This window comes from Corylus avellana, chromosome 11 (genome assembly GCF_965113065.1).
Source record: "Corylus avellana chromosome 11, dhCorAvel1.hap1.2, whole genome shotgun sequence".
In the NCBI taxonomy this organism is placed as follows: domain Eukaryota; kingdom Viridiplantae; phylum Streptophyta; class Magnoliopsida; order Fagales; family Betulaceae; genus Corylus; species Corylus avellana.
This window is the reverse complement of record NC_142500.1, coordinates 2,383,601-2,408,237: the sequence shown is the minus strand read 5'-3', so window position 1 is coordinate 2,408,237 and position 24,637 is coordinate 2,383,601. Positions and strand designations below refer to the sequence as shown.

The 24,637-nt window shown below is 37.4% G+C and overlaps 3 protein-coding genes across 6 annotated transcripts; 1 reads left to right on the top strand and 2 right to left on the bottom strand.

Moving 5' to 3' along the window:
• Positions 1-247: 247 nt before the first annotated feature.
• On the bottom strand, positions 248-3,996 carry LOC132165986 (pentatricopeptide repeat-containing protein At2g22070). 2 transcript variants are annotated; one of them, XM_059576711.2, is made up of 3 exons: positions 1,370-3,996; positions 1,106-1,195; positions 248-1,015 (listed from the first exon to the last, which is right to left on the bottom strand). In XM_059576711.2, exon 1 carries the CDS (start codon positions 3,612-3,614, stop codon positions 1,527-1,529), a length of 2,088 nt encoding a protein of 695 aa, XP_059432694.2. In that variant the 5' UTR covers positions 3,615-3,996; the 3' UTR covers positions 248-1,015; positions 1,106-1,195; positions 1,370-1,526. The 2 variants fall into 2 exon arrangements, with proteins under 2 accessions (XP_059432694.2, XP_059432695.2); XM_059576712.2 differs by having other exon boundaries at positions 1,106-3,996.
• A 1,287-nt stretch (positions 3,997-5,283) lies between these two features.
• On the bottom strand, positions 5,284-14,155 carry STT3A (staurosporin and temperature sensitive 3-like A). Its single transcript, XM_059576102.2, has 23 exons — positions 13,929-14,155; positions 13,435-13,497; positions 13,129-13,184; positions 12,890-12,961; positions 12,609-12,714; positions 12,469-12,519; positions 11,930-12,025; positions 11,613-11,672; positions 11,414-11,527; positions 11,051-11,137; positions 10,396-10,499; positions 10,208-10,303; positions 9,669-9,789; positions 9,509-9,589; positions 9,283-9,414; positions 8,953-9,183; positions 8,043-8,186; positions 6,950-7,136; positions 6,780-6,877; positions 6,537-6,616; positions 6,358-6,445; positions 5,743-5,832; positions 5,284-5,653 (listed from the first exon to the last, which is right to left on the bottom strand). Exons 1-23 carry the CDS (start codon positions 14,043-14,045, stop codon positions 5,591-5,593), a joined length of 2,337 nt encoding a protein of 778 aa, XP_059432085.1. The 5' UTR covers positions 14,046-14,155; the 3' UTR covers positions 5,284-5,590.
• A 6,664-nt stretch (positions 14,156-20,819) lies between these two features.
• Positions 20,820-24,449, top strand: SKIP (chromatin protein family). Of its 3 annotated transcripts, XM_059575938.2 has the most exons (3): positions 20,820-21,089; positions 21,522-21,751; positions 22,364-24,449. In XM_059575938.2, exon 3 carries the CDS (start codon positions 22,417-22,419, stop codon positions 24,235-24,237), a length of 1,821 nt encoding a protein of 606 aa, XP_059431921.1. In that variant the 5' UTR covers positions 20,820-21,089; positions 21,522-21,751; positions 22,364-22,416; the 3' UTR covers positions 24,238-24,449. The 3 variants fall into 3 exon arrangements, with proteins under 3 accessions (XP_059431921.1, XP_059431920.1, XP_088367784.1); XM_059575937.2 differs by lacking the exon at positions 21,522-21,751; XM_088511658.1 differs by lacking the exon at positions 20,820-21,089 and having other exon boundaries at positions 21,457-21,751.
• Positions 24,450-24,637: the final 188 nt, after the last annotated feature.

Sequence of the window (24,637 nt, the reverse complement as noted above, 5' to 3'; positions counted from 1 at the left end):
AAACCAACCAAAAGGCACAAACTGTCCTTCAATGGACCATAGAAGATGTACACTGAATGTAACCCTAGGCGCCAAGCGCAAACAACTAATCCAAAATTGTTCTCTCCCATCCGCTCTACCCAAGTGTTAAGACTAAGAAGAGTACAAAATCTTCGACCGATCATTTGCATTTATGTAAGGAGAGAATAACTCCTATAAGGTCTTAGCACAAACCAAGGCTTTTGAGCCCCCCAATAAACCTTTCCTCTTCTTCTCTAGACCCACTGTTAGCCACCAACCCGCTGCCAGCAAGCCCAGACAGCGCCATAGACGACGCCTGCCGGCCCAGACCTTGTCAGTGCTCCTCTCCCTCTCTCTCTCGCACACACCGGCAGTAGAGAAGAACTCCCTCTCCCATTTCAAAGATTTGGGTTGATTGCTTGATTTTCAACATGTTCGACAGAAGAGAAATGTGAGAACTCAAATCTTGAAAATTAAGCAATCAAGCAATCAACCCAAATCTTTGAAATGGGAAAGGGAGCACTGGCAATAGACTGCCGGTGAGAGAGAGAGAGAGGGGGTGGCCGGCGTGGTCTCCGGCAAGTTTTGGGCCAACCGGTGTCGTCTCTGGCGCGGTTTGGGCTTGCCGGGGACGAGTTGGTGGCTGATAGTAGGTCTAGGGAAGAAGAACATGAAAGGTTTATTTAAGAAGATTTTTTTGTTTTAACTCGTATGAGTTCTTGATAAGAATAAATTAGGTGTTTATGTTTTTTTTTTGTTATGGTGTTCCACGCTAATTTGTCATACTCTTATTAGAGGGCACAAAGGTCTTAGTTTGTGCTAAAACCTTATAGAAGTTATTCTTCTGTAAGAAATATGCTTAACTATGCCAATCCTTCTCCAATGGCTCTCAGGTACATTTTATATCTATCAAATACAGTAACTGAATTGAGAAATTGCCTATCAGGAGACAATATGACATTCAGTGCCAAGGATCCTTGTTTTTTGATCCACTTCTTTTCGTGCTCGTTGTATTCTGCCAAGACCAAAAATACTTAAACAGTAACGTTGATATAACATTGGGGCCAAATCTCAAGAAATAACTGAGCAAGGAGGAATAATGTACCGATTTTGATTTCTTGGCCTTGCTCCTGATCCTGTTCTTCGGAGGTTTTAGTTTGTATATGCGAACCATCCAATGATGAGTTGTGAACACCTAAATTGATATTATAGCCCCAGAAATCCGATCAGAAAAAGAACGGTGAGCTTTACATGAAAAAAATTTCAGATAAATTTGACTAGTTGCACCAAGATCAGTAAAGCTCATCAATCATTGGTTGCCCTCACTATAAAGCGAGAATGAGCACTTGCTTATGGTACCTATTCTAACCTTATAGAGTGTTTTCCAGCAGTGCTTTCAAAAACACCCTCGTTCCTTTCTCTACAGCCTCTTTCAAGAATTTCCCAGTAGCAGTGCCTTGCTCCTGTTTTATATTCATCCTGGCTGCAGTGTTTCGTTTCAAGATCAGCAAATTTTCCACGCTTCATTACCAGTAGTCCTTGCAAGAGCACTTCCCTCCAATGAAATGATGATATCTGTTTGAATCTCTCAAGATAATTGGTCGTCCAATTATTTTGGATACAAACTTCATAAACACATGGCAATCTCCACAAACCCGAATATTTTTTATAATCCTTAAGGGTGTCCCTCCATGAGGTTTTCGAATTAACCCATATGCAAGAGCAAGTTTCTCGCTGTGGTAACAGATGGATTCATACTTTTCCTTTTCCCCCACATCATGAAGAACCAAGTTTGTGTTAGGAGCAAAGCCAACTTTATGGAGTTCCCTAATCAGTCTGTTTAGTTCTTCATAAATTTTTTCAGTTTCCAGATGAGTCCGATCTTCTGAAACAAATTTGTGTACTCTGTTATCAATCTCAATCCAACTGTAAGCAGCAAATTTTTTGACATTCTTGTTCTTCATGAGAGATCTCATGGATGCCACATCTTTCCATCTTCCACAAGTAGCATATATGTTGGAAAGCATGATGTAAGGTCCAGCATTGAGCGGATCCAATTCAAAGAGATTCCTAGCTGCCATCTCTGCTTGTTTGATGTCACCCTTGATTGCACTAACAGATAGAAGGGTAGACCAGATTAGACAATTTGGTTCATGGGGCATACCTTCAATAAGATCTACTGCTTTGTCCATGTAACCTGAACGACCAAGGAGATTGATCATGCATGCATAATGATCCAAAGTAGGTATCATACCATGCTGTTTGCTTATTGAATCGAAATATTCATGTCCTTGTTCAATCAAACTAGCGTGGACACAAGCAGATAAAACACCTATAAAAGTAACATTATCAGGTTTCAAGTTTTCTTGCAACATTTTCTCATAGAGGGCCAAGGCCTCTTGATGCTGTCCATTCTGTGCATAACCTCCAATCATCGCATTCCAGGAAACCACATTCAAAGTTGGCATTGTTTTGAAAACCATCCAAGCATCTGAAGTGACTCCGCACTTGCAATACATATCGACAAGGGCACTAGACACAAGCAAACCATCATCAACTCCCATATGAACTGTTCTTCCATGAACAGCCTGGCCATTATACAAAGAAGCTAATTTGGCGCAGGAACTAACCACACTTGAAATAGTAAAACTATCAGGTCTGACATTTGCTAGTAGCATCGTGCCAAACAACATCAAAGCATCCTCTTCTCTCCCGTTTTGTGTATAACCTACTATCATTGTGGTCCAACAGATCTTATCCTTCTCCTTGATCTCACTAAATATCTTACTAGCTTCATCTACATATCCACATTGAAAGTAAGCTCCGAGAACATTTGAAATCGTAACTTGGTCAGGCTTCAAATCCCATAACTTCATTTCATGGAATAACTCTATGCATTTCTCAGGCTGCCCATTTTTCACATACCCAGAGATAATCGAATTCCAGGAAACCACATTCCTGTTAACCATTCGATCAAACAAACATCTTGCGCGATCTATGTCACCGCATTTGGCATATATATCTATCAAAGCATTCCAAATAAAAACATTCCCACACAAATTACCGACAATAATCCTCCCATGAATCTGTTTCCCACGCCTCAAATCCAATAACTGCGAGCATGCATGCAATGCGCTGACATGGGTATACTCCGTAGGTTCAAAGCCTTCTTCCTGCATTCTCACAAACATCTCCAAGGCCTCGCTGGAACACTCATTTCCAGCAAAACCTGCAATCATCGTATTATACGAAACTGCATCACGGAAAGGCATCTGACCAAAAGTCGCCCGCAAATCCTCGACTGAACCCGTCTTCGCATACGCAGATAGCATAGCATTCCACGAGAAAACGTCCCTTTTAAGCATTCTGTCGAACAGGTTTCGAGCATCCAAAAGTTTCCCAGATTTTGCATACAAATGAAGAAGACGATTTTGAATGAAAGCGCTGTCCGGTTGGAAGAAGTGAAGCTCCATGTGGTTTTGCAGTCGCTTGGCTTGGTCAACTTCGTTGGCTCGGACGCATTCGAGCAGGAGACGAGTGTACGCCTCAGAAGTTGCAGACCCACGAGAGTACAAGAGGTCTACCGCGTGGCGAAGATTGTGCTTGGCTTTCATTTTCGTTTGACTTTCGTCGTCGTAGTAGTAGTTGTACTCCGAAATCACGATTGAGGTTTAAGTTCTGTCACAAAGTTCCATGGTGTATACAAATAGAAGGAAAAACAACATATAATACACGAGGAAATCCCAGGTTGGAACTTCAAATGGGGATAACTCCTTTGGGATACCCCAGCTTTGTATTCGCATTAATACTTTACAGCAGATTCGAATAGAGTTTGGAGTTTTTGGATAAGAGGACAAATGTTCATCTTCAAAATGCTGAATGCACTCATGCGGCGTGCGGACAAAGACAATATTGAAAAATGAGATGGAAAAAGGTTTGAGCTTTCAGCAACTGCTTGTGTGGAAGGGATCCAGCAACTCTGTGACTCCCTGTGAGGCAATAGCTTATAAGATCGTCTTCCTTGAGCTAAGTCATGTATTTTTTTTTAGTTGAAAGGAGAAAAAGGTTAGGGATCTTTTCCGCTCTTCATCCTAATCTAATGGAATAGAGAACGCTTGATTCTATGAGAATGCTTCCAAATACTAGATAAGAAGCGGTTCATTTAGCTAAACAATATGTTCTATAGTTAGCACTTCTAGAAACTTTCTTAGCTTTCCAGCTGTAGAAAGAAAGCAAATACAAAAAAATGTCAAAAACACACTAGAAGCTCGTGCTAAGTCATGTTCTTTAGAATGGCTTGTATGTTGGGGAAGTTTTTTCTTCTAGGATTGAGCCCTTTCCTAGGGAGCTCGAGCAAAATTTGAAAATTATTTCATCATTAAAAATACCCGTACATATTTTACATAAGAGTAATGATAGACATTTTCTTTGTTTCTCTTGTGTTTATTCAAAATAGACGTGTCTTTTAAAACTACTATTGAATTTGTAATACATTATTATTAGATTTTGATCAAATTGTAATTTTAAAAGCCATATTAATTTTAGTTGAATACAACAAAAAACACAAAAGTAACATCTATCATTACTCTTTAAGCAATATAAATATAACAACCATGCCAATATAAACAACTTTTAAGCCCAAGGTTGCATCCCTTGTTGCTAGTACGTCAGAGTTTCTTCCTTCTTCTGATTTTCAATCTCCTTTTTTTTTCGCCAGATTGAATTTGGTGGGTGCTAAGAGGAATTATGGGTCTCTAGTTAGACTTTAACAATGTTATTGTGATTTGAAGTGACATCATAAAGTTGCGCTCACCCTCTCCAACAGATCACCTCCATTATTCGGTGGCAAGCACTTACGTAGTGGTGGTTACTTTCTAATGGTATTTTGGTGTATACTTTTTAAATCATATGTACAACTTCTATGCGATTGTTATATGATCATTAAACAGTAACATATGTCGTGCCTGTGAAAAGTGACCATTAAGGACACATTCTATACAAAGACTATATTAATCAGAATCCTGGCTATCTTTGAATAATCTGGCATAAACATATTAAACAATCTGGATTCAGTTTTTTAACAAAACAAGTTCTTTTCTGTAACTGTATAGCCTACACAGATGGGCAGCGTGGGAATTTTTTGGGGCCCAAGGTCTGCAATTGGGGCTAACGGTATAACCGTATAGATGCGACTGACTGTCAATTCTGTCATCACTGAACCATACAATGATGAGTTGTATGCAACGAACCCATTAAATTTGTTAGAGAAAGAAAACAGGAAAAGAAGTTGGTAATGCCACAAGGCACAAACTGTGTCCTTCAATGGACTATAGAAGATGTACACTGAATGTAGCCCTAGGCGACAAAGCCCAAACAACTAATCCAAAATTGTTCTCTCCCATCAGCTCTACCCAAGTGTTAAAAGACTAAGAAGAGTACAAAATCTTTGACCGATCATTTGCATTTCTGTAAGGAATATGCCTAACTATGCCAGCGCAATCCTCCTCTAATGGCTCTCAGGTACATTTTATATGTATCAAATACAGTAACTGAATTGAGAAATTGCCTATCAGAAAAGTAAATACGACATTCAGTGCCAAGGATTCTTGTTTTTTGATCCACTTCTTTTCTTGCTCGATGTAGAGCTTGCTTTCTGCCAAGACCAAAAATAATTAAACAGTTATGTTGTTAACATTGGGCCAAATCTCAAGACATAACTGAGTAAGGAGGAATAATACATACCGATTTTGATTTCTTTGCCTTGCCCCTGATCCGGTTCTTCGGAGGTTTCAGTTTGTATATGCGAACCATCCAATGATGAGTTGTGAACACCTAAATTGATATTAAAATCCACAGAAATCCAATAAGAAAAAGAACAGGAGCTTTACATGAGAAAATTTTCAAATAAATTTGACTAGTTGCACCAAGATCAGTAAAGCTCATCAATCATTGGTTGCCCTCACGATAAAATGAGAATAGTACCTGTTCTTTTTTTAAAAAAAAAAAAAAACTGCTAAAATAAAATAACATTTTGGAAAAGAAATCCATGCAAACATCACAAGAGCTAACCACATCAAATCTCAAAACTAGCAAAGGCCCAAGGGGCCGTATTTAATTATGTGACAAGAAAGAAGCTGCTTTATTGGCAATGTTATACACCCTGGGGGGCCACGGTTTGACAGTATGGAAGAATAACAGAGGTTAGGAAAACCAGATTCCTGAACTACATAACGTTTGCATAGATTAAACTGCTTTTATTTCAAAGCCCACCACATTCAGCAAACATATTAATCACAGACAATGCTAATTATATCCCACAGCGCACTTTTCTAAAATTCGATGTTCAGATCAACTTACCTCTTCGAAATGGGTAAGTTTGAAATACTTCTTTCCAATTTCTGTCCGCCTGACCCTATCAAAGGCTTTACCATCTGTCTCCACAAACCTGTTGTAAAGAGATAATAATTCAAAATTTAAACAGGCAAAACAAATGTACTCTCCATATAGAAACCACTCACTTCACAGCAAAATCAGACCTGTAATAGGAGAGTTTGTACATGAGGCAGTTTAGCATGGTGGGAGTGGCCTCAGAATCAATCCGATACTGACCATCTCTCTGCAAACAGAAGAAAACATAGTTAACACTTTGCTAAATCAAATGAATTACCTAGTAAGCTACAATATCATCCAGTTCCTTTGCCCCCCCAAAAAAAAAATCCAAGGCCCATTTTGTTAGTTATTACTTTTTTTTTTTTTGGAAAGTAGTGATCATCACTTACAAGGTAGTCAGGTTCCTTGATATGAGGAAATACACCACCTCCTATACGGACCATCCACAGGAACTTATTAATATCATCACTGGGGTAGCCAACGAGACCTGTTAAGTAAGACATCAGAACAAAGTTCCTTTTTTTTTTGGGTATATCTCAGCATACAAGACAGAAATTACCTCCAAAGACAACAAGCACATATTTTACATCCAAAGAGTCAAAAATTTCCCAAGCTGCCTTTTCCGGAGAAGACATGGCAGTACCAACTGTTGCAATGTGTGTGTTGTTCCATGTATTATTGTCAACAATGACAGTACGATTAGCCATAGCAGTAGTTTGGTACCCATAGTCCCACCAAGATGCAACCTGAAAGAATACAGCAACAATCAGTGTCAGTGAATATCTTCGTTTGGTCAGACGAGGCTATGTTAGTGATCAAAGTTTATTAGCAGACACAATAAGCTGTTATACAGGCCACTAAATCCATCTGGTGGAGAAGTCGTGTCATTCTCCAGCAAGTATTCTTGTATAAATACCATTAATTAAGGTGACAATTACCCCAGGTACCCTGAATAGAAGCAGTTAGTGGCAACAAATTGCTATTGCAGACAGGCCCAACATGTGCATTATTTGTGATGTAGCTTGAAATACATCAACGTATAGTATGATTAAAAAAAAAAAAATTATGAGTTAATTCTTGCATCAAGATATATATTAGGACATAGTTGGCTCTAAGCAGTTTTACTCTCCAGACATTGGCATGCATTTTACATTACACTAGATTGAAAAACAAAAATAGTCGACTAAACCCATGGCAATCAACAGAATCACTCCTAAAGCGAGCTTAAAGCAATCTGCCACCCATTTATTCTCACCCAGGCAGTTATATCTATCGTAGCTTATCCATTTAAAGCTCCACGAGTAACTTTTCTTCCTTCTCATTTTGGCCATAAAAAATGATTTTTCTAGTACTAAGAGTGAGCCCATTGGTGAAAATAACTGCAATCGAAACCAAGATGAAAATATTTTCAACAAAATATTGTGCAATGAGAAGTAAAAGACTCAATAATAAGTTAGTATAATCATGAAGGCTAAAATTATAAACAAGATCATGATACAGCTGCAACTTTAAACCATAATACCAGAAAGAAACTGAAGAAATAATAGTCCAGACTTCAGATTCATGACAACAAATGACAAAGTCAGTCATACAAATGTTAAATAGAAGAAAAGCGCAGTAAAAGAAAGGAAAATACATGATGCTGAACTCACTTTATCATCCACCTCGGTGTTGTGGCTCAACCATGCATAAGCCTCTCGAAAATCATCAAAAACATGAAGACCATCATTTGAATAAGATGTTAGAACGATAGAAGGAGCTGAATAAGCTTCTGCTGCCGCCCAGACAGAGTGAACCTACAAAAAGAAATGCCATTCAAAATTAGAGGCCGCTTTTATTAAGAAAAATATTTTAGTAAACAGAAAGGGGAGCAGAGAAGGAATAGAGCAGGTATCCCTTTAAAAAATGCTAATAAAATTAAAAGTTGATACATGAAGAATAAATTTTGATTAGTTTTATATATATAGGTGAGGAACCCCTCCAAGACAAGGCTATTTCGTGTACCCACCCTGTCAGGTAAACTTCGGACCCATACAAAGTGCCCCCTTCACACGGATCGGGTAATAATCCGGCTTCGCCGGCGGGCTGACCCCAAGGAATTGTTTGCACCCAAGGGAATTCGAAACTTAGAACTTGATGGAAATGCCACCAAGACCAAGGCCCTTACCACTTGAGCTAACCCCTTGCGGTTGAAGAATAATCTTTTATTAGTAAAATAATGGAGATAGATTTTTCAATTAATTCTAAATTTCCTGTAGAGTGACATTTAATGTCAAATATAAAACTTTCAGATGGATGCTACTATTCACATTCAAAGGAAACTTAAGAAAAAAATTAACATTTTTCTTTATAATAAGCAACAGAGAGTAGTAATGTGCAAAACTTCAGAATCATTCTACATGAAAAAATGGGTTGACATATAATTGAAAGTAGTTAGGAGTTTAATTGATATTAATTGAATCTATAAGTATATATTCATTCAGCTAAAAAGCAGGAAAAGGAATAAAATAGATTCTTAACAAAAAGATTACTATTGATGAAGAAAGAAAACAAATCCAATACCACATAGAAAGCACCCAGCAACACAAGCAAGAGAATAGCGATAACAGATGCTTCCAAAGGTAAGACCAGTAGCCTCTTCTTAATTTGGGACTTAACGGAAGGCTTTTCCACATGCTCCTTTTCCTTCTTCCTATTCTTTTTTGAGGGTCGTTCCTTTACTGCATCCTCACTTTTTTCAGTCTTTACCACATCTTTCTGTGCAACAACACTATCAGAACTAGAATCCCCTGCCTTAATGGTCAAAAAAAGAAAAAGAACTTTAGCCTGATTAAACTTATTAAGTGGGGCCAGAAGAATGCAAGCAGTATAGTGTAAAGAAAACAAGCTTACATCAGTTTGAGAATTTCCCGCTACTCCAGGTAACTGAAATTTGATCGATCGTGTGAAAACATCAAACGCTCCTGAGAGAGCAATTCCAGACATGATGCATGCTGCTGGAGCAAGTACAAGCATAAGACGTACCTGTAAAAATTAGCGGAAACAATGATGAGAGACATAAATATATAAGAAGAGGAAGGAAGACATAAAGACATCGGCTATCTCAACATTATCTCACCATGACTCCAGAAAAATAAACTGATGTGACAATATAAAGGACCGCAAAGGAGCTTGCATCAGACAGTGGTGAGAAGCACGCCTAGCAAGTAAGCAGACCATGTTAGATGTATAAGTACATACCAAATCAAGCAAACTTGAATTGAAAATTCAAAACTTACAACAATGCCAGCAGGAACCAAGAATGCCAAGACGTTAATGTCCATAAAATAAGAAGGCCAAGTAGGTGGTTGATGCTCACTAACACTAGCAATAATTGGTATGTACTTGCTTGCATATGTTCTGTCAGAACGCAGTGAAAAAAAATAAAAATAAAATAAACAATGTTGATTTATAACTACAAATATCAAAGCCATAATAACATTATTCCGCAAAATTATGAGAAAAGCAATAGTGCTACAAATAGGCCAAACAGTTCGTTTACATCTCAAAGAGAAAGAAGGGGCTACACTGCCTATGGAGGATTTTTTGGCAGGCGCGGGGGTGGGGGAGGGGTGTTCAAGTTCGATGTATTAGTAACTCAAGAGCAGACAAAGCCTACTCATGAAAACAAACTGCACCAACCAAAGAGGACAGTCAATTGGGAATCAGCTTGCACTTAACTCTAATTATGACTTCTATTGCTATCATAATTATATCATTACAGGAGAGTCAAGCAACTAAATAAATAAGACATGTAAAGTGTGAACTAGGTACTTACGGATCAAGTAGACTCAAACTTCGTCCACTCCATCCCTTTGTCGGACTTGAAGCTACCATTGCTACAAGTACTGCTAGCACAGCAAAGCCCACTACCCTGAAGAGTAGATAATGCAAAAGGAGCGGTAATCAAATTTGTTTTCTGCCATATTATGAATATATTAAAGAAACTAAATAATGGAAGCTTACAGGCCAATAGATATAACAAAGGTAACAGCAACTTTGAACATTTTTGGAGAGAGAATCCCTTTGATATAATGCACAACAGCCACCACATGGATAATAATGAAAACCTGCAGATTAAATTAGTAACAAGAAATCAAGATAGAAAGAAATAAAAGCCACATGATATAAAATGGACAAGGTCAAAAGTAAAAGAGAACAATCTTGTGGCAAACTGAACAAAATCTAAAAGACTCAGTGGACCACATTGAATCAATGTCATCTAACAATTTATCTCAAGTCACATCTCTAAATGATGTATTTCAAACACTTCCTACTTCATGTCCCTTTTTCTTAGTCCTTATAAAACTCTTCCATGTTTGCAAGACATCTCCATTCAAAGATGTTGTTGGCCTCCAAAATACCATCATAGAAGTAATTTGTCTTGACTTATAACTCTTAAAAGTGGCATGGCCCAGATATGTAGTCTCAATAGTGCCTAATACAAATCTAGCTGGAACAGGTTGCTTTAAAAAACAAAAATCAGAAGATAAGGCAAGTAAAGCACTCAGAAGAAAATCATTGCTTAAACAAATTTTAACAACAATAATATATATATATATATATATATATATATATATATATATCAGAGCTGATTATCAGTGGGAAAAAGACAACTCACCAAAAATGATGCAAAATGTTCTGATGTCATGACTGCATTGAATCCAACAACAGGCACTAACGCAGCTAACAATGTTCCCAAGACAACCTGCAATGAAAAAGCTATAATTTGGACGAGAACCAAGAGAGTTCATTTATGAATTGAAGAAAATTTTCCAAGTGACATAGCCTCAATTTCTAGTCAAGGAAATCACTGGGAAAATTTGTGATCTTCAAGTGATATTAGTAGTTCAGACAGCAATGAATTAGAGACTACACTCCAATCAATTTTAGCATGTATTCTACTATCTTGATATACATGCATGGTTGTTTTTTTTTTTGTATACATTACATGCCAAGTACAATGAATGCAATGGATACTTACAAGAGGACAATATGCAATGTATAGTCGAGAAGAGAAGCGACCAGTCACAATGCACAGAAGAACATGCATTGGAATAAGGTTAATAATAAAGGTGTAGCCTCCCCAAGAGCAAACCTGAAAGAAATAACATTTTTGCAAACAAAAATAAATATGGTGAACATAGAGAAGGACTCAAATAGCATTAGGATGAACAGCTTACCATGTAAAAGTATGCTATGGCATTCAAAGTGGCATAGAAGAGGGATCCTGTATTCAGTGTCTTGAAGAACATATTTGTAGTCAGCAACAATCCATATAGAAACCCCAACAAAACATCAGTGGGAAAACATTAACCAGCCAAGTACACCCTACTATTTCTTAAACAAACCTTTTTTTTTGTAAAACAAATTAGAATGGTAAAACTATTAATTAGAAAATTACACCTTATTATTTTTTTTAAGAGACAGCTTTTTTTTAGAAGTAAATACAACACCACAAAAATCTAAAAGAGCATACTGGAATTTAACAAACACTAACCTTTATATAGAGGTAAAAGGTAAAGATCAAAGCAAATATAGCTACAGCTTCATTGTCATAGCTGCCAGCCACAGATCGGGATATATATGATGGAACCTGGAAAGAAAATATAAAATGTACAGTGAATATTATGCATTTGTTCATATTAATGTGTTGCAAATAATTACCAGTAAAATACACAATGGTTCTGCAAATTCAAGAGAAACTTCTTCTATTTACAAGACCAATGTTCTAAACTATAGAATACAACAATTCATAAAAATTCCAGGGATAGGCAGCATGACATATTTCTTCAAGTACAATCACAACTCAGACTAAGATCAGAATATCTAATAGAAAACAATAAGAGAAATTCAGATTAAGATACCTCAACTGAAAGAAAGATACATAGCAAAAGAGAAAGGATAAAACAATCATAGATCAAAAGTATTTAGGACAACTCAAAATAAAATGATTTTGTTTTGCTGCTGTTCTCAGTCTTACAAAATTCAAATATAAGAAAAACTTGCAGAGTTATGAATACCCGCTGTATAATTTACCATGGCCAAAAGAACCGCCGCTGTCAGTCCAGCACCAGCACCCTTAACTTCCTGTAAAGGTGGGGGTGATTTAAGATCATTATCAAAGCTGAGGATAAAATCCAAATTCTGAGGACACGCATTTCAGTGAGAATACATACCTTAGTCAGAAGGTAAGTAGCCCATGAGGCAAATGCAGAGAATATAGGTGCAGTAAATACACAAACAGTTTCCACAGACAGAGGAATGTTTAAAGAATTCACAATCCTACATTCACAGAATAATTTCTCAAGCATATTAGTAACATAAGACTCATACATAGCTACTACTTCAATATTGTTAAGATGGGTAAACCATATCAAGACAAGTGCACTGAATTCAGAAGAAAAATTGAACCACAAAATACACTCCACTAACTTAATATGAACTCTCAAATACCCACCACCAGATGGAGCCTGCAGTCAATGTCAATCCAGGGTAAACAGTTCCGCCAATAACACGACCGAGAGGATACCTTGAGAAAAGTGAAACAAACAAAGTCACTTTAGAACTGTTAAAGAACTTCACTCAAGGAGAAAAAAAGTGTAACAAGAATTATGCATGAGAGTTCGTTTTTCTTTACTTTTTTTTTTTTTTTTTATAATGAATGAGAATCCTTCTTTTATGTATAAAAGAAATTACCAGGTGCGATCGTCAAACCAGTTCCAAAAATCATATATTCCATTCTTTGTCAGGAACTGAAACCGAAAAATAAGGCTGTCATCTTCTACATTGCTTTATATTATGACAAAATAATGAAAGTCGAGGCAGGCACTGCAGACTTAGAAAATGAAGTTCAACGTAGTAGTGTAGTGAACAGTTTTCAAGTAGTCAAACAGAAAATTCAAAACATTATGCTTACCTACGCAACATAAGAAATAAAACACTAACAAACAAAAAAATAAAAAAACAAAACAAAACAAAGGTTCCACTTGGCGGAAAACAAACCTGAGTGACTCTATAATTGAAATAAGGATCGAATTCGTGAATCACACTCTCATACTTTATAACCTGCAAGTTATTCAACAGAACAATGTTACAGCGAACGCTAGCTACACGCATAAAAAGAAAAGAAAAAATCTAGAAAGACACGGCTACACTCCATTTGGTTGCTGACAAAATGTAAGAATACGAACAAAATTCAAATTTAGGTCAGGCCTCAGTAGTACGGAAAAAGCCTCCAGCAAACTGATCATACAGCAACTATTTTTGTTTTGCTAAGTTATATACAATCTATCACTAAATGGCCTACAGCATTTCCAAAACCATAAGACACGGATGAAATTACTCAAGAGAAAGTTTGTGTGACCGACTGTAAATTCCGTTTTACTTCCATTTCCTTCATTTTCGCAACAGCCAAACGGAAAGACTTCAAAATTGATGACTGAGAAAAGATCGGATCTAGAAGGAAAGTGAGGAAGGTTAAGGATCAGATAGCTTACAGAGAAGAGACGGATCGAGAAGGCCAGAACGCCGATCAGGACGAGGATGAAGAAGGAGAGGACATTTCCAAAAGCGTATCTCAGGGTTGTTCCTTTGGAGGTCTCCGAGCCCTCCATTGATGGCAAATCGAGCTGACTTAGTGCGAGAGAGAGCGAGAGAGAGGGAGAGACTCTGTGAGGGGGTTTTTGTAGGTCGTGCGTTGAGAAGACTTCGGAGCGGCGAGTTTGATTTGTGAGAACTACGAAACTGCCCCTATTATCTTAAATGACAATGATGTGTCCCATGTATCTAACAAAATGACGGGAGTATCCTTTTTATTTACTCGTGGCAAACGATTATTGCCTACGCAGACATTCCTCGTCATTTAATTGGCTGTGGACTACGTGGTTTGCAAGGTGGTGTGATCTTATTGGAAGGACTTTTGTGATTTTGAGGTCTTCGGATATAACAATGTGGGTGAGAATTCACGGATCTGGATCCCTTCAATTAGGAAGAAATTCAACATTCTCTAATTGTGGCTTTTTATTTTTAATTTAATGGTCTATAAAATTATTTAAATTTTTATAAAAGAAAAATTAATATTTAATATATTGGTTAAACAAAAACAGCTGACATTTTATAAATTATTAATTTTAAAATAAAATGCCACAATTAATAATTGAAAAGTCTCTAATTTCTCCTCGATTAGAAAGAATCTTAATTCAAAATTCACTCCACTTCTTAATACCTTTTAGATGATATTTTTAGTTTTTTGTTTGAAAATTTATTTAAATATGACATTTATGTTTGAGTTTATTAATGTTTTTATTTTAAAAAGAAAAAACAAAAGGGAGAATGAAAGGAATATCCAAAATTGTTACTTTTAAAAACATAAAGAAAAAAAAAAAAAAAAGTGTAATAATAGGATAAATGGGCAGATAGTGGTTATCCCTTCGTGATTTACTTGTCATATATTTATCTCGAAATCTTAAAAATACTTATACCGAGTTACTATATATATAAAATGCCAATCCCAAGGCTTTGGTTAGAGTGGTAATTAATAGTAGCCCAATCTTGGTTGATGGTGTTCAAGCAGGCGGTTAAAGACCACTCCGTTTTACATGAGTTACAGGCAAATTTACAATTTGCACATACATATATGGATGCGAATATATTAAAAAAAATGAAAATTGTTTTATTAAACTAAAACAACGTCGTTTTAGGAAAGTTAGTAGGGCAACTGATTTTTAATTTAGTTGTATTGCCCAAAGTTTGTAAATAGATGTTTTTTTTCATATTATAATTTAGTTTATAAATGTTTGTATTACCAAATGTTTACAGCTTTATTTGTATTTTATATAACAATTTACAAGTATATTTAATTTAAAAATTGGATTAAGCTCATCTAAATGCTCATACAAAGTTTTTTTTTATTAAAAAAAAAAAAAAAAAGATCACAAGTTGCGGTTATGGCCGGATTCCGCAAAGAGCATATGCAAATGCGAATTCTAAATTTTGATCTCTACAAAGTGCAAATACGGTATAAGGGTATTGCCTAAAGGAAACTTGTCCTCATTTTTAAATGGAGGTATCTTTTTGCAAATCCAATAAATTTATGCTCCGTTTATTTCGATGTAAAATATCTTCCATCAGAAAATGTAAAATGTTTTCCAATATTTGGCACGAAATCACTATATATATCATTGAATTATATTAAATTTAAAATTCCGAAAATGTCATTATTAAGTCTCGATAGTGTCCTAACCAAGTCTTGGCATTGTCATGACTAGGTTTCTACGATGTCCCAGTGAGTCATGACCGAGTCCCATTGGTATCCCGGTCGAGTCCAAACTGAGTCCTAATAGTGTCCTAGTCAGGTCCCAAACGAGTACCGATGGTGTCCTAATTGAGTCTTGGTCATGTCACTGCGGGGTCCCAACCGAGTCCTAACAGTGTCTCGGCAAGGTCCCGATGGAGTCTCGATCAGGCATTAGCGAATACCAATTGAGCCCGGCAAGCTCCTAACTCAGTCTTGGTTGGGTCTTGGCAGGGTCCCGACAGTGTCTCAATCTAGTATGAGATAGTCCCAATTGAGTCCCAACGAGGTCCTGACCAAGTCTTGGTTGGGTCTCGATGGGGGTTTCGGTTAGGTCTCAACAGTGTTCTAACCAGGTCTTGACGATGTCTTTGTCGGGTCCTAGCGATGTCTTAGCGAAGTCCCAACAGTGTCTCAATTAGGTATTGGTGGGGTCCCGATTAAGTCCCGACGATGTCCTAATCGAGTCCTGGTTGAGTCTCGGCGGGTCCCGGTTAGGTATCAGCAGTGTTATAACCAGGTATCAATGATGCCTTGGTTGAGTTCTGTCTAGGTCCAAGTGGGTTTTGACCATGTCCCACCGGTGTCCCAACTGGGTCCCAGCAACATCTTGGATGGGTTTGTCGATTTGAAAATCATATACTCAAACTCATAAAATGGTTTATGGTTTAAAAAAATGGAAACTATTTTTCATAATTTAAAGAGGCTTTTTTCATTAAAACCGAGAAATATTTTATGTTGACTTTTATTTTACATTGCACAAAACACTCAAAAATACGAAATATATTTTTCAAAAATCATTTTACGCCGAAACAAACGAATTCATAGACTTATGTGGATTTCACATAAATTTAGTGATGGATTCGCCAATTCATAATATGAAATTGGTGAAAAATAAGATGAAATAATGATTTTTATTATTTTTCAACTATAGGCCATTAATTGTTGTGGATTTCCATCCCTGTTAAATTACTGATGTGACCCTATTTGATTAAAAAAAATGGGGTAAAGTCTATATACTCCCTCCAACTACTACTTAATTGACAATGTTTATCCCAAACTTTTAATTGTGACAATGTCCCCCAAAACTACAAAAGCATTGTCAATGTCCCCCAATGATGAAACTACTCTTAGTAAAATAAAAACAAAAAATACTAAAAATTTGAGAAAATACCTAAAAATAAAAAAGAAAATATAAAATCCAAATTTAAAAAATTTTAAAAAATTGAAAATTTTCGTTTAAAAAAAATAAAATTTTTCGTTTTTTAAAACATAATTAAAAAAAAAAATCGTTTATTTTTAATAAAAAAATTGGTTTTAAAAAAAAAAAATCGTTTATTTTTTAATTTATAAATGTATTTTTGTCTTATTGAGAAATTTATAAGGGTATTTGTGTATTTTTGCTAGTATTGGGGTGTACTTTGATAATGTTTTGATAGTTTAGAGAGACATTAAAATTTGAAAAACATTGTCAATTAGGTGGTAGTTTGAAGAGGTATATGAATTAAAAAAATAAAAATAAAAAAAAAAAAATTTGAGTATGTTTTCTCGACCACGTTCGTAAGGGCAGCTGCCGACGTAGTCCAAGAGGTTTTGGAAAACTAATTTATCCCTCTCCCTAGAACCCTTCGGCCCCTGTCGTCAAATCCTGAAATCCCCATCTCCCAATAACCTCATAATGCTTGCAAGGTTCACTCCCATCTTGGAACCTGCCTAATCTCCCAAATAACCTGATAACGCTTTGAAAGTTCACTCCCATCTTCGACCTTGCCTAAGCAGATCGACCTGCCAATTCGATTCGAAGAGGGCGATCAAGCCTACGACGTCTCACGCTCATTTTGAGGGTCAATCCTTGCTCTCACTCCTTTGATTTAAGGGTTAGTGTTTCGTTGAAACGGTGTTTGTTTCCCCGATCTAGGGTTAGGATTTCGTTATTTTGAGCTTGAACATTGCTGGTCAGTTAGGTATTTCTTTTAATAAATTTATTTAATTATGTGTTATTTTTTTGGATTGGGTTTGCTTTTGATATTATTTGTGAAAGTTGGTTTGATATATTTATTTGCTCGCAAATGGGAAATATCTGATTTGTATGCTCTGCATGGTCTCCAAGAATTGGTCGAAAAAGAAAAGAAATTAACTTATGGATTTTAATTCACTCTTTATGTTCTGCTTCGGTTAGAAGGCAAATGAGTTTTAGAAAAATGAAAAAAAAAAAAAAAAAAAAAAAAAAAGGAGCTAGTTGTGCCTAAGGGTGTTAAGAGAGCAAGTCGCTCGCGAGCGAATTCGGGCTCAACTCGTGCTCGACTCAAATATTAAATGAAGTGTTTTGTGAACACGAATCCTGGCTCGAATATTAAATCAAGTAAGCTCGGTTCGACTCGGCTAAACTCGTGAGCAAGCTCATATAAGGCTCGTATTGTTTATTAGGCTCGACTCGTATATTTTTTAATAAGTAACAAATAACAATATATAGTAAACATTACTCAATAATAACAAATATATTATATACCTTTGTTTTTTTGTTATTTATGCATATGTGTTTATATATATGTATATATTATATAAACACACACACACACATATATATATACTAGTGGGGATAGCACTAGCAATGCACGTGCTTGGTTCTCAGTGTTAAAATATGAGAAATAGTTAATTTACATAGCACACAAAATCATTCGGTTGTGGAAATCGATCAATCTTCGTTTGATAGCTCTTCAACAGTAGTAATATTGAATCTTTGGCATGGTCCTTCACGTCCATCAATCAATGTAATTCTTAGCCGAATAATGAATTGTTGGTTTGAATAAAGTCTTGCAAGACTTTCTATATCAGTAATGCCCCCTTATTTATAGGAGAATAAAAGTAAGATAGGTTTGATGAATCATAAAAACAATGAGGAAAATTCATGTTGTAAAGGTTCGACAAGAAGTTGAAGGTATTTGTTGGTACTGTTAAAAAAGTGGAAGATATTGATAACCTATATTCATAATATTGAGTAACAAAAATATTTTTTGAGCCATGACAATTTTAATTTTGATTTTTTTCTCGGTGCTGTATTACATTAATTTATTTGCTGAGCATTGGAAGAACTTTTTTGCATCTTCGCCAAACAAAGATGCGACTAACAAACCAGTTGCATCATGTAATTTCACATGTACATGACATCTAAAATCATATCATAAAACATAGAAGAAAAAAATTTAGGGATATGATGTTAAAAGTATAAATTTTGTTCATTTTATATTTTCAAATTAAAGAAAAGTCATGTAGAAGTAGATTGTCCATACCGTGGTTGTCCAAAAACATTTGTTTCCATGCAATTTAAACAAGCAAATGTTTCATTAACTTCTACACTTGTAGTTTTGCTACATTTGTTGCAGGCCATGTACCAAAAATGTTATTGCAAGTTGTTGACAATGATTTTTGCTTTGACCTAAAAGATGGAGTGCTACATTCATTATTTGTTGGAGTTTATAATTTTGATACAATTGTTTTTTGCAATAAGGTAAATATAGAAAGTTGATTATATATGAGTTTGTGAGAAAGGATATGTAAGATTTTTATACAACTCATCATGGACAAATAGCTTAGACTTTCTTTTGTTTACGAATGCTGCTTTTAAATTTCAGCATTCCAATTCATTTCGCCGAAAATTTAAGCATTATTGGAGAATCCACTCGTTTTTCTCGATCTTACCTCTTTGCTCTGGACAATTGAAGAAAAAAAAATTAAACAAAACCCATCAAATTTCACACAGGAAAAATAAAAAATTTAATTATAAAAGTCATACTCTGATCTCTTTGATACACCTCTGTTTCAAACAAAACCCACCGAGAGAATTGCCAAAAACCCACCAAACTCAAGAAACCCAGAGAGCACAACAGAAAGTAAAACCTCATCTTCTCTTTCTTTCATTGTTACTGTGCATGAACTGTATCAAATCTCTGTTAAACACATCTTCCAAAATGGAATAACACAAGCAAACTAACAAAAAAAAAATCCAAACAAAACCCACGAAAAAAAATCATGAAGCACATAAATAAGCTCTACCAAAAAAGAAATCAACTTTTTTTATGAATCCTTGCCTCTTTCATACACCTGTTTCAAACAAAATCCACCCAAAAAATCGTCAAAAATCCATACAAAACCGACCGAAAAAAAAAACATGAAGCACATAAATAAACACTAAAAAAAAGAAATCTTTTTATTTTATTTTATTTTATTTTATTTATGAATGATACACTTGTTTCAAACAAAACTCACCAAAAAAAAATTGTCAAAAATCCATACAAAACCCACAAAAAAATCATCAAGCAGATAAATAAATAATAGAAAAAAATAAATCAAATTTTTTTTTAATAAATCCTTACCTAGACTGCCACTTCTCCTCTCTCTTTCTTTCACCGTTGGTGTGCAACAAAACCGACCGAAACAATTGTGAAAAACTCAGACAAAACTGAGGAAAGAAAATTGAACAATTAAAATCATTTCAAGTTGGTCTTACGTTATAGGATCCAAATCGTCTTTGTTGGAGCCCAATCGCCGGATTTGTTGAGAGAGCTGGAGCCGAAGTGAAATCGCCGTTATTTTTTGAGAAAGAGAGAGAGAGGGAGAGAGAAAGAGAGAGAGGGAGAGAAGCGAGTCAAAACAAAAATGAGGAAAGAAAATTGAACAATAAAAATTATTTGAAGTTGGTATCACGTTATCGGATCCAAACCGTCTTTGTTGGACCCCAACCGCCGGATTTGTTGAGAGAGCCGGAGCCGTAGTAAAATCGTCATTGTTTTATGAGAAACAGAGATAGGGAGAGAGGGAGAGGGAGAGAAGCGATTCAGAAAGAGAAATGCTTGTAATAAAAAGTCCATATTTTGGCGATAAATGTCACGTGGCAAGCATTTTAAAATGAAAAGAAATATCTGTTCTCTCTCCTACAGGCTTGTTAACCCAACCGGGTTAACCAGCCTTTTTATTAAAAAAGAAAAAGAAAAACGCGTACCCCCTCCCACCCACATCGTTACGCAGCCTTCTCTCTTCCATTCCTCTCTCTCTCTCTTTCTCCCAACAGGCTTGTTAACCCAACCGGGTTAACCAGCCTTTTTATTAAAAAAGAAAAAAGAAAAACGCGTACCCCCTCCCACCCACATCGTTACCCAGCCTTCTCTCTCCCATTCGTCTCTCTCTCTCTCTCTCTCTTTCTCCCACCCCCTCCCACCCACATCCGGCTGCCGCCACCATTCACCACCGCCAGTCACACCATCCAGCGGCGTAACCACAATCCGCCGCCCCTGCCACCACGAAGAAGAATCAGCGCTGACCATACAAAAACTGGCAGGCCGAACACTACCCTAACCTGACATTTGAGGTAATCTGAATGGATATAGGATTTGTTGGGCTGAAATCTTGATGGGTTTTCTTGTTAGGACCGATTATAGTAAGATTTTGTGGTTTTTTTTGTTTGATTTAAAAAATGGGTTAGAATTTTTGGGTATATTTTGTTTGTCATTGGGTAACCGATATGGGTTTGGTTCTAATTTTGTGATTTCTTTAATTTTTATGGAATTTGGATGATTGATTTTCGGATGGAAGGTTGATTTTTGTTGAGTACCAATTTCCTTGGTCGATGTGTTGAATTTTTTGGGGAATTTTAAGCCGAATGGATTTAGGAGAAGTTTCTTCGGTTATTCTTTGGTTTTGGTTTTATTCCTTGGTTTTATATATATATATATAGAGAACCCAAATTTAACCTAAATCTATCATCTCTGATCTCTCCATTCTCTCGACTCTCCTCTCACAGTCTCCACCATCCTCCTCGCCTCCTATCTCTGTTGCCGCTCCCACCACTCCCCCAGTGCCCCCAACAGCAACAACCACCACCACCGCAGCAACCACACACCTCGACGCCTGGCTGAAGCTGAACGGCTCGTGCCCGGTTTCCAGGAACTTGCCGCTGCCAACCCCGCTGTCCACGCCGCTCTCGGAGGTCGTTTCACTCTTGCAGTACGCCGCGGATCGGAGGCGGAGGAGGTGATAAGATTTGTGGGTTTTTCTTTTCTTTTTGGGTTTTTTTTTTCTCCGTTTCTTCTTGGGTGGTGGGTGGTTTGGGGTTTTGCCGTTTGATGTGTTTGTTTGGTTGCCCAGAAAAATGTGTAAATATTTTTGGATAGATAGGTATTGGGGTTTCTGTTTTTTACTGAATTATTGTTTGTGTTTGATGAAATTAGAGCAGAAAAAGTATCTTTGTCTTATTAAACAGGTGGGTGTTGGTCTTTCACATAATATTGAATTCTAGGATTGAATCATTTTTGCCAAATACATGTACATATACATCCCAAAATTAATCGGGCTTGAGCTCGAGCTCGAACAGGGTTCCAACCCTATCGAGCCGAGCTCGAGCAACATTTCTAGGCTCGTGTCGAGCTCGAGCTCGAGCCTGGCCTCAAAGTAAACGAGCCGAGCCCGGACAAGCCAAGCTCGGCTCGTTTACACCCCTAGCTCGTGCCTAATAGAAATAGAACTAGTCGGATTCTGTTGTTACAAATGAGTTTTGGGTTATATATTTTCCTGATGAAAGGTTTACTATCTACTTGCATCTCTGCACGAATTGATTTTCCATTATTTTTGGGGGTTTATTTGCAGGTCCTCACCTTTGAAGCTCTATTGGGTTTTTCGATATTGAATAGCTTATTAACATGGCGGCTTTGAAGGAACTTCTTCCGGCTGCGAAATCAACCACAACTTCAATTTATGATCACTCCAATGATCCATGGTTCAAGCAGAGATTTAGTTCCTCTGAGGCGGAAAAATCCTCTGTTGTCAAGCTCAATCCTGTGCCTCCTTACTTGAAGCGTGCGGGTTTTGTTCCTCGAAAGGTAGAGGATTTTGGGGATGGGGGCGCATTTCCAGAGATTCACGTAGCTCAGTATCCTCTCGACATGGGTAGGGACAGATCATCAAAGCCCGGATCAAAGATTCTTCCTGTTACCGTTGATGCCCATGGCAATGTTGCCTATGATGCGATTGTGAAGCAGAATGAGAATGCGAAGAAGATTGTTTACTCGCAGCATAAAGATCTGATACCAAAGGTTCTGAAGAATGATAGTGACGAGACAGAAGCTGATGAGGAGATTCAGAAAGAGATTGAGGAGACTACACAAGAGACAAAAGCTGCACTTGAAAAGATTGTGAATGTGAGATTGAGTGCGGCACAGCCAAAAAATGTACCAAAGCAGTCCACTGAAACAAAGTTTATCAAGTATAAGCCATCACAGCAATCGGCAGCATTCAACTCAGGTGCTAAGGAGAGGATAATCAGTATGATGCAGATGCCTGTGGATCCACTTGAACCTCCTAAGTTCAAGCATAAGCGCGTCCCAAAGGCTTCAGGGTCCCCGCCTGTGCCGGTGATGCATTCTCCTCCTCGGCCTGTGACTGTGAAGGATCAACAAGATTGGAAGATCCCACCTTGTATTTCAAATTGGAAGAACCCGAAAGGTTATACGATCCCACTTGATAAGCGTCTTGCAGCTGATGGTAGAGGCCTTCAAGATGTTCAGATCAATGATAACTTTGCAAAGCTTTCAGAAGCTTTGTATGTTGCAGAGCAGAAGGCTCGAGAAGCAGTAGCCATGAGATCAAAGGTTCAAAAGGAGATGATGATGAAGGAGAAGGAAAGGAAAGAGCAGGAACTGAGGGCGCTTGCTGAAAAAGCACGTGCTGAGAGAACTGGTGTGGCACCCCCGGCGGCTATTCCAATCCATTCTGAGAAGAGAGCCATGGACAGTTCTGATATGAGAGTTGATTATGAGCCTGCTAGGGACAAAGAGAAGGATTTCCCAAAGGAGAGTAGGGAGGAAAGGGAAGAACGAGTTCGACGCGAGAAAATTCGCGAGGAGCGGCGCCGAGAGAGGGAGAGGGAGAGAAGGTTGGAGGCCAAGGATGCTGCGATGGGAAAGAAGAGCAAGATCACAAGAGATAGAGATCGTGATATCAGTGAGAAGGTTGCTCTTGGCATGGCTTCTACTGGAGCAGGAAGAGGAGGAGAGGTTATGTATGACCAAAGACTGTTCAACCAGGAGAAAGGGATGGACTCTGGATTTGCCACTGATGACCAGTACAATGTGTATGACAAGGGTTTGTTTACTGCTCAGCCAACACTGTCAACCCTTTACAGGCCAAAGAAAGATGCCGATGCTGAGATGTATGGAGGTGCAGATGAGCAGTTGGAGAATATCATGAAGACTGATCGCTTCAAGCCTGACAGGGGCTTTACAGGTGCTGCTGAAAAAGCCGCTCCAAGAGATGGGCCAGTTGAGTTTGAGAAGGTGGCTGAAGAGGCTGATCCATTTGGACTGGATCAGTTCTTGACAGAGGTGAAGAAGGGTAAGAAAGCCCTCGAGAAAGTTGGTACTGGAGGGACAATGAAAGCAAGCGCAGGGTCTTCAATGAGAGATGGCTATGAAGGAGGAGGAGGTTCCAGTAGAACTCGTATTGGGTTTGAAAGGGGGCGTTAATTAGCTTTCTTTCTTTCTTTGCTTCTCTCTCTCCTTCTTGGTTGGACTCGTAGTAAACGAGTTCTTAGTGTCACTTGTCTTATTGCTCAATCAGCTTGTAGTTGCAAAAACGAATCCTAGCTCTTTGAAGCGGTTGTATGAGGATATTATTTTTGTTTGCTTACCAATGTACTATTTTCCTTTATTAGTTGCAAATAAGCTACTATTTCTCATTTGCTGCTCGTGCTATACATGCTCGTCAATTAGAAATGTTGCCTTAAACCAATATTCATTTAAGTGGTGCAGTGGGCTTGAAACTACAATGCATCTATAGGGTAAGTAGTAGCGTACTATGGCTTTGAAGCTGATGACTTATTCTGTTTCACTTCCTTCGCTATATACTGTGCATGAGACTAGGAAG

Excerpts from the sequence above, each read along its gene's own strand:
- LOC132165986 (XM_059576712.2), bottom strand. The coding sequence starts at position 3,614 with ATGAAAGCCAAGCACAATCTTCGCCACGCGGTAGACCTCTTGTACTCT.
- STT3A (XM_059576102.2), bottom strand. The coding sequence starts at position 14,045 with ATGGAGGGCTCGGAGACCTCCAAAGGAACAACCCTGAGATACGCTTTT. Across the intron at positions 12,520-12,608 it reads CTACTTACCTTCTGACTAAG|GAAGTTAAGGGTGCTGGTGC; the intron begins GTATGTATTCTC and ends CCACCTTTACAG. Across the intron at positions 8,187-8,952 it reads TGCTGGGTGCTTTCTATGTG|GTTCACTCTGTCTGGGCGGC; the intron begins GTATTGGATTTG and ends TTCTTTTTGTAG.
- SKIP (XM_059575937.2), top strand. The coding sequence starts at position 22,417 with ATGGCGGCTTTGAAGGAACTTCTTCCGGCTGCGAAATCAACCACAACT.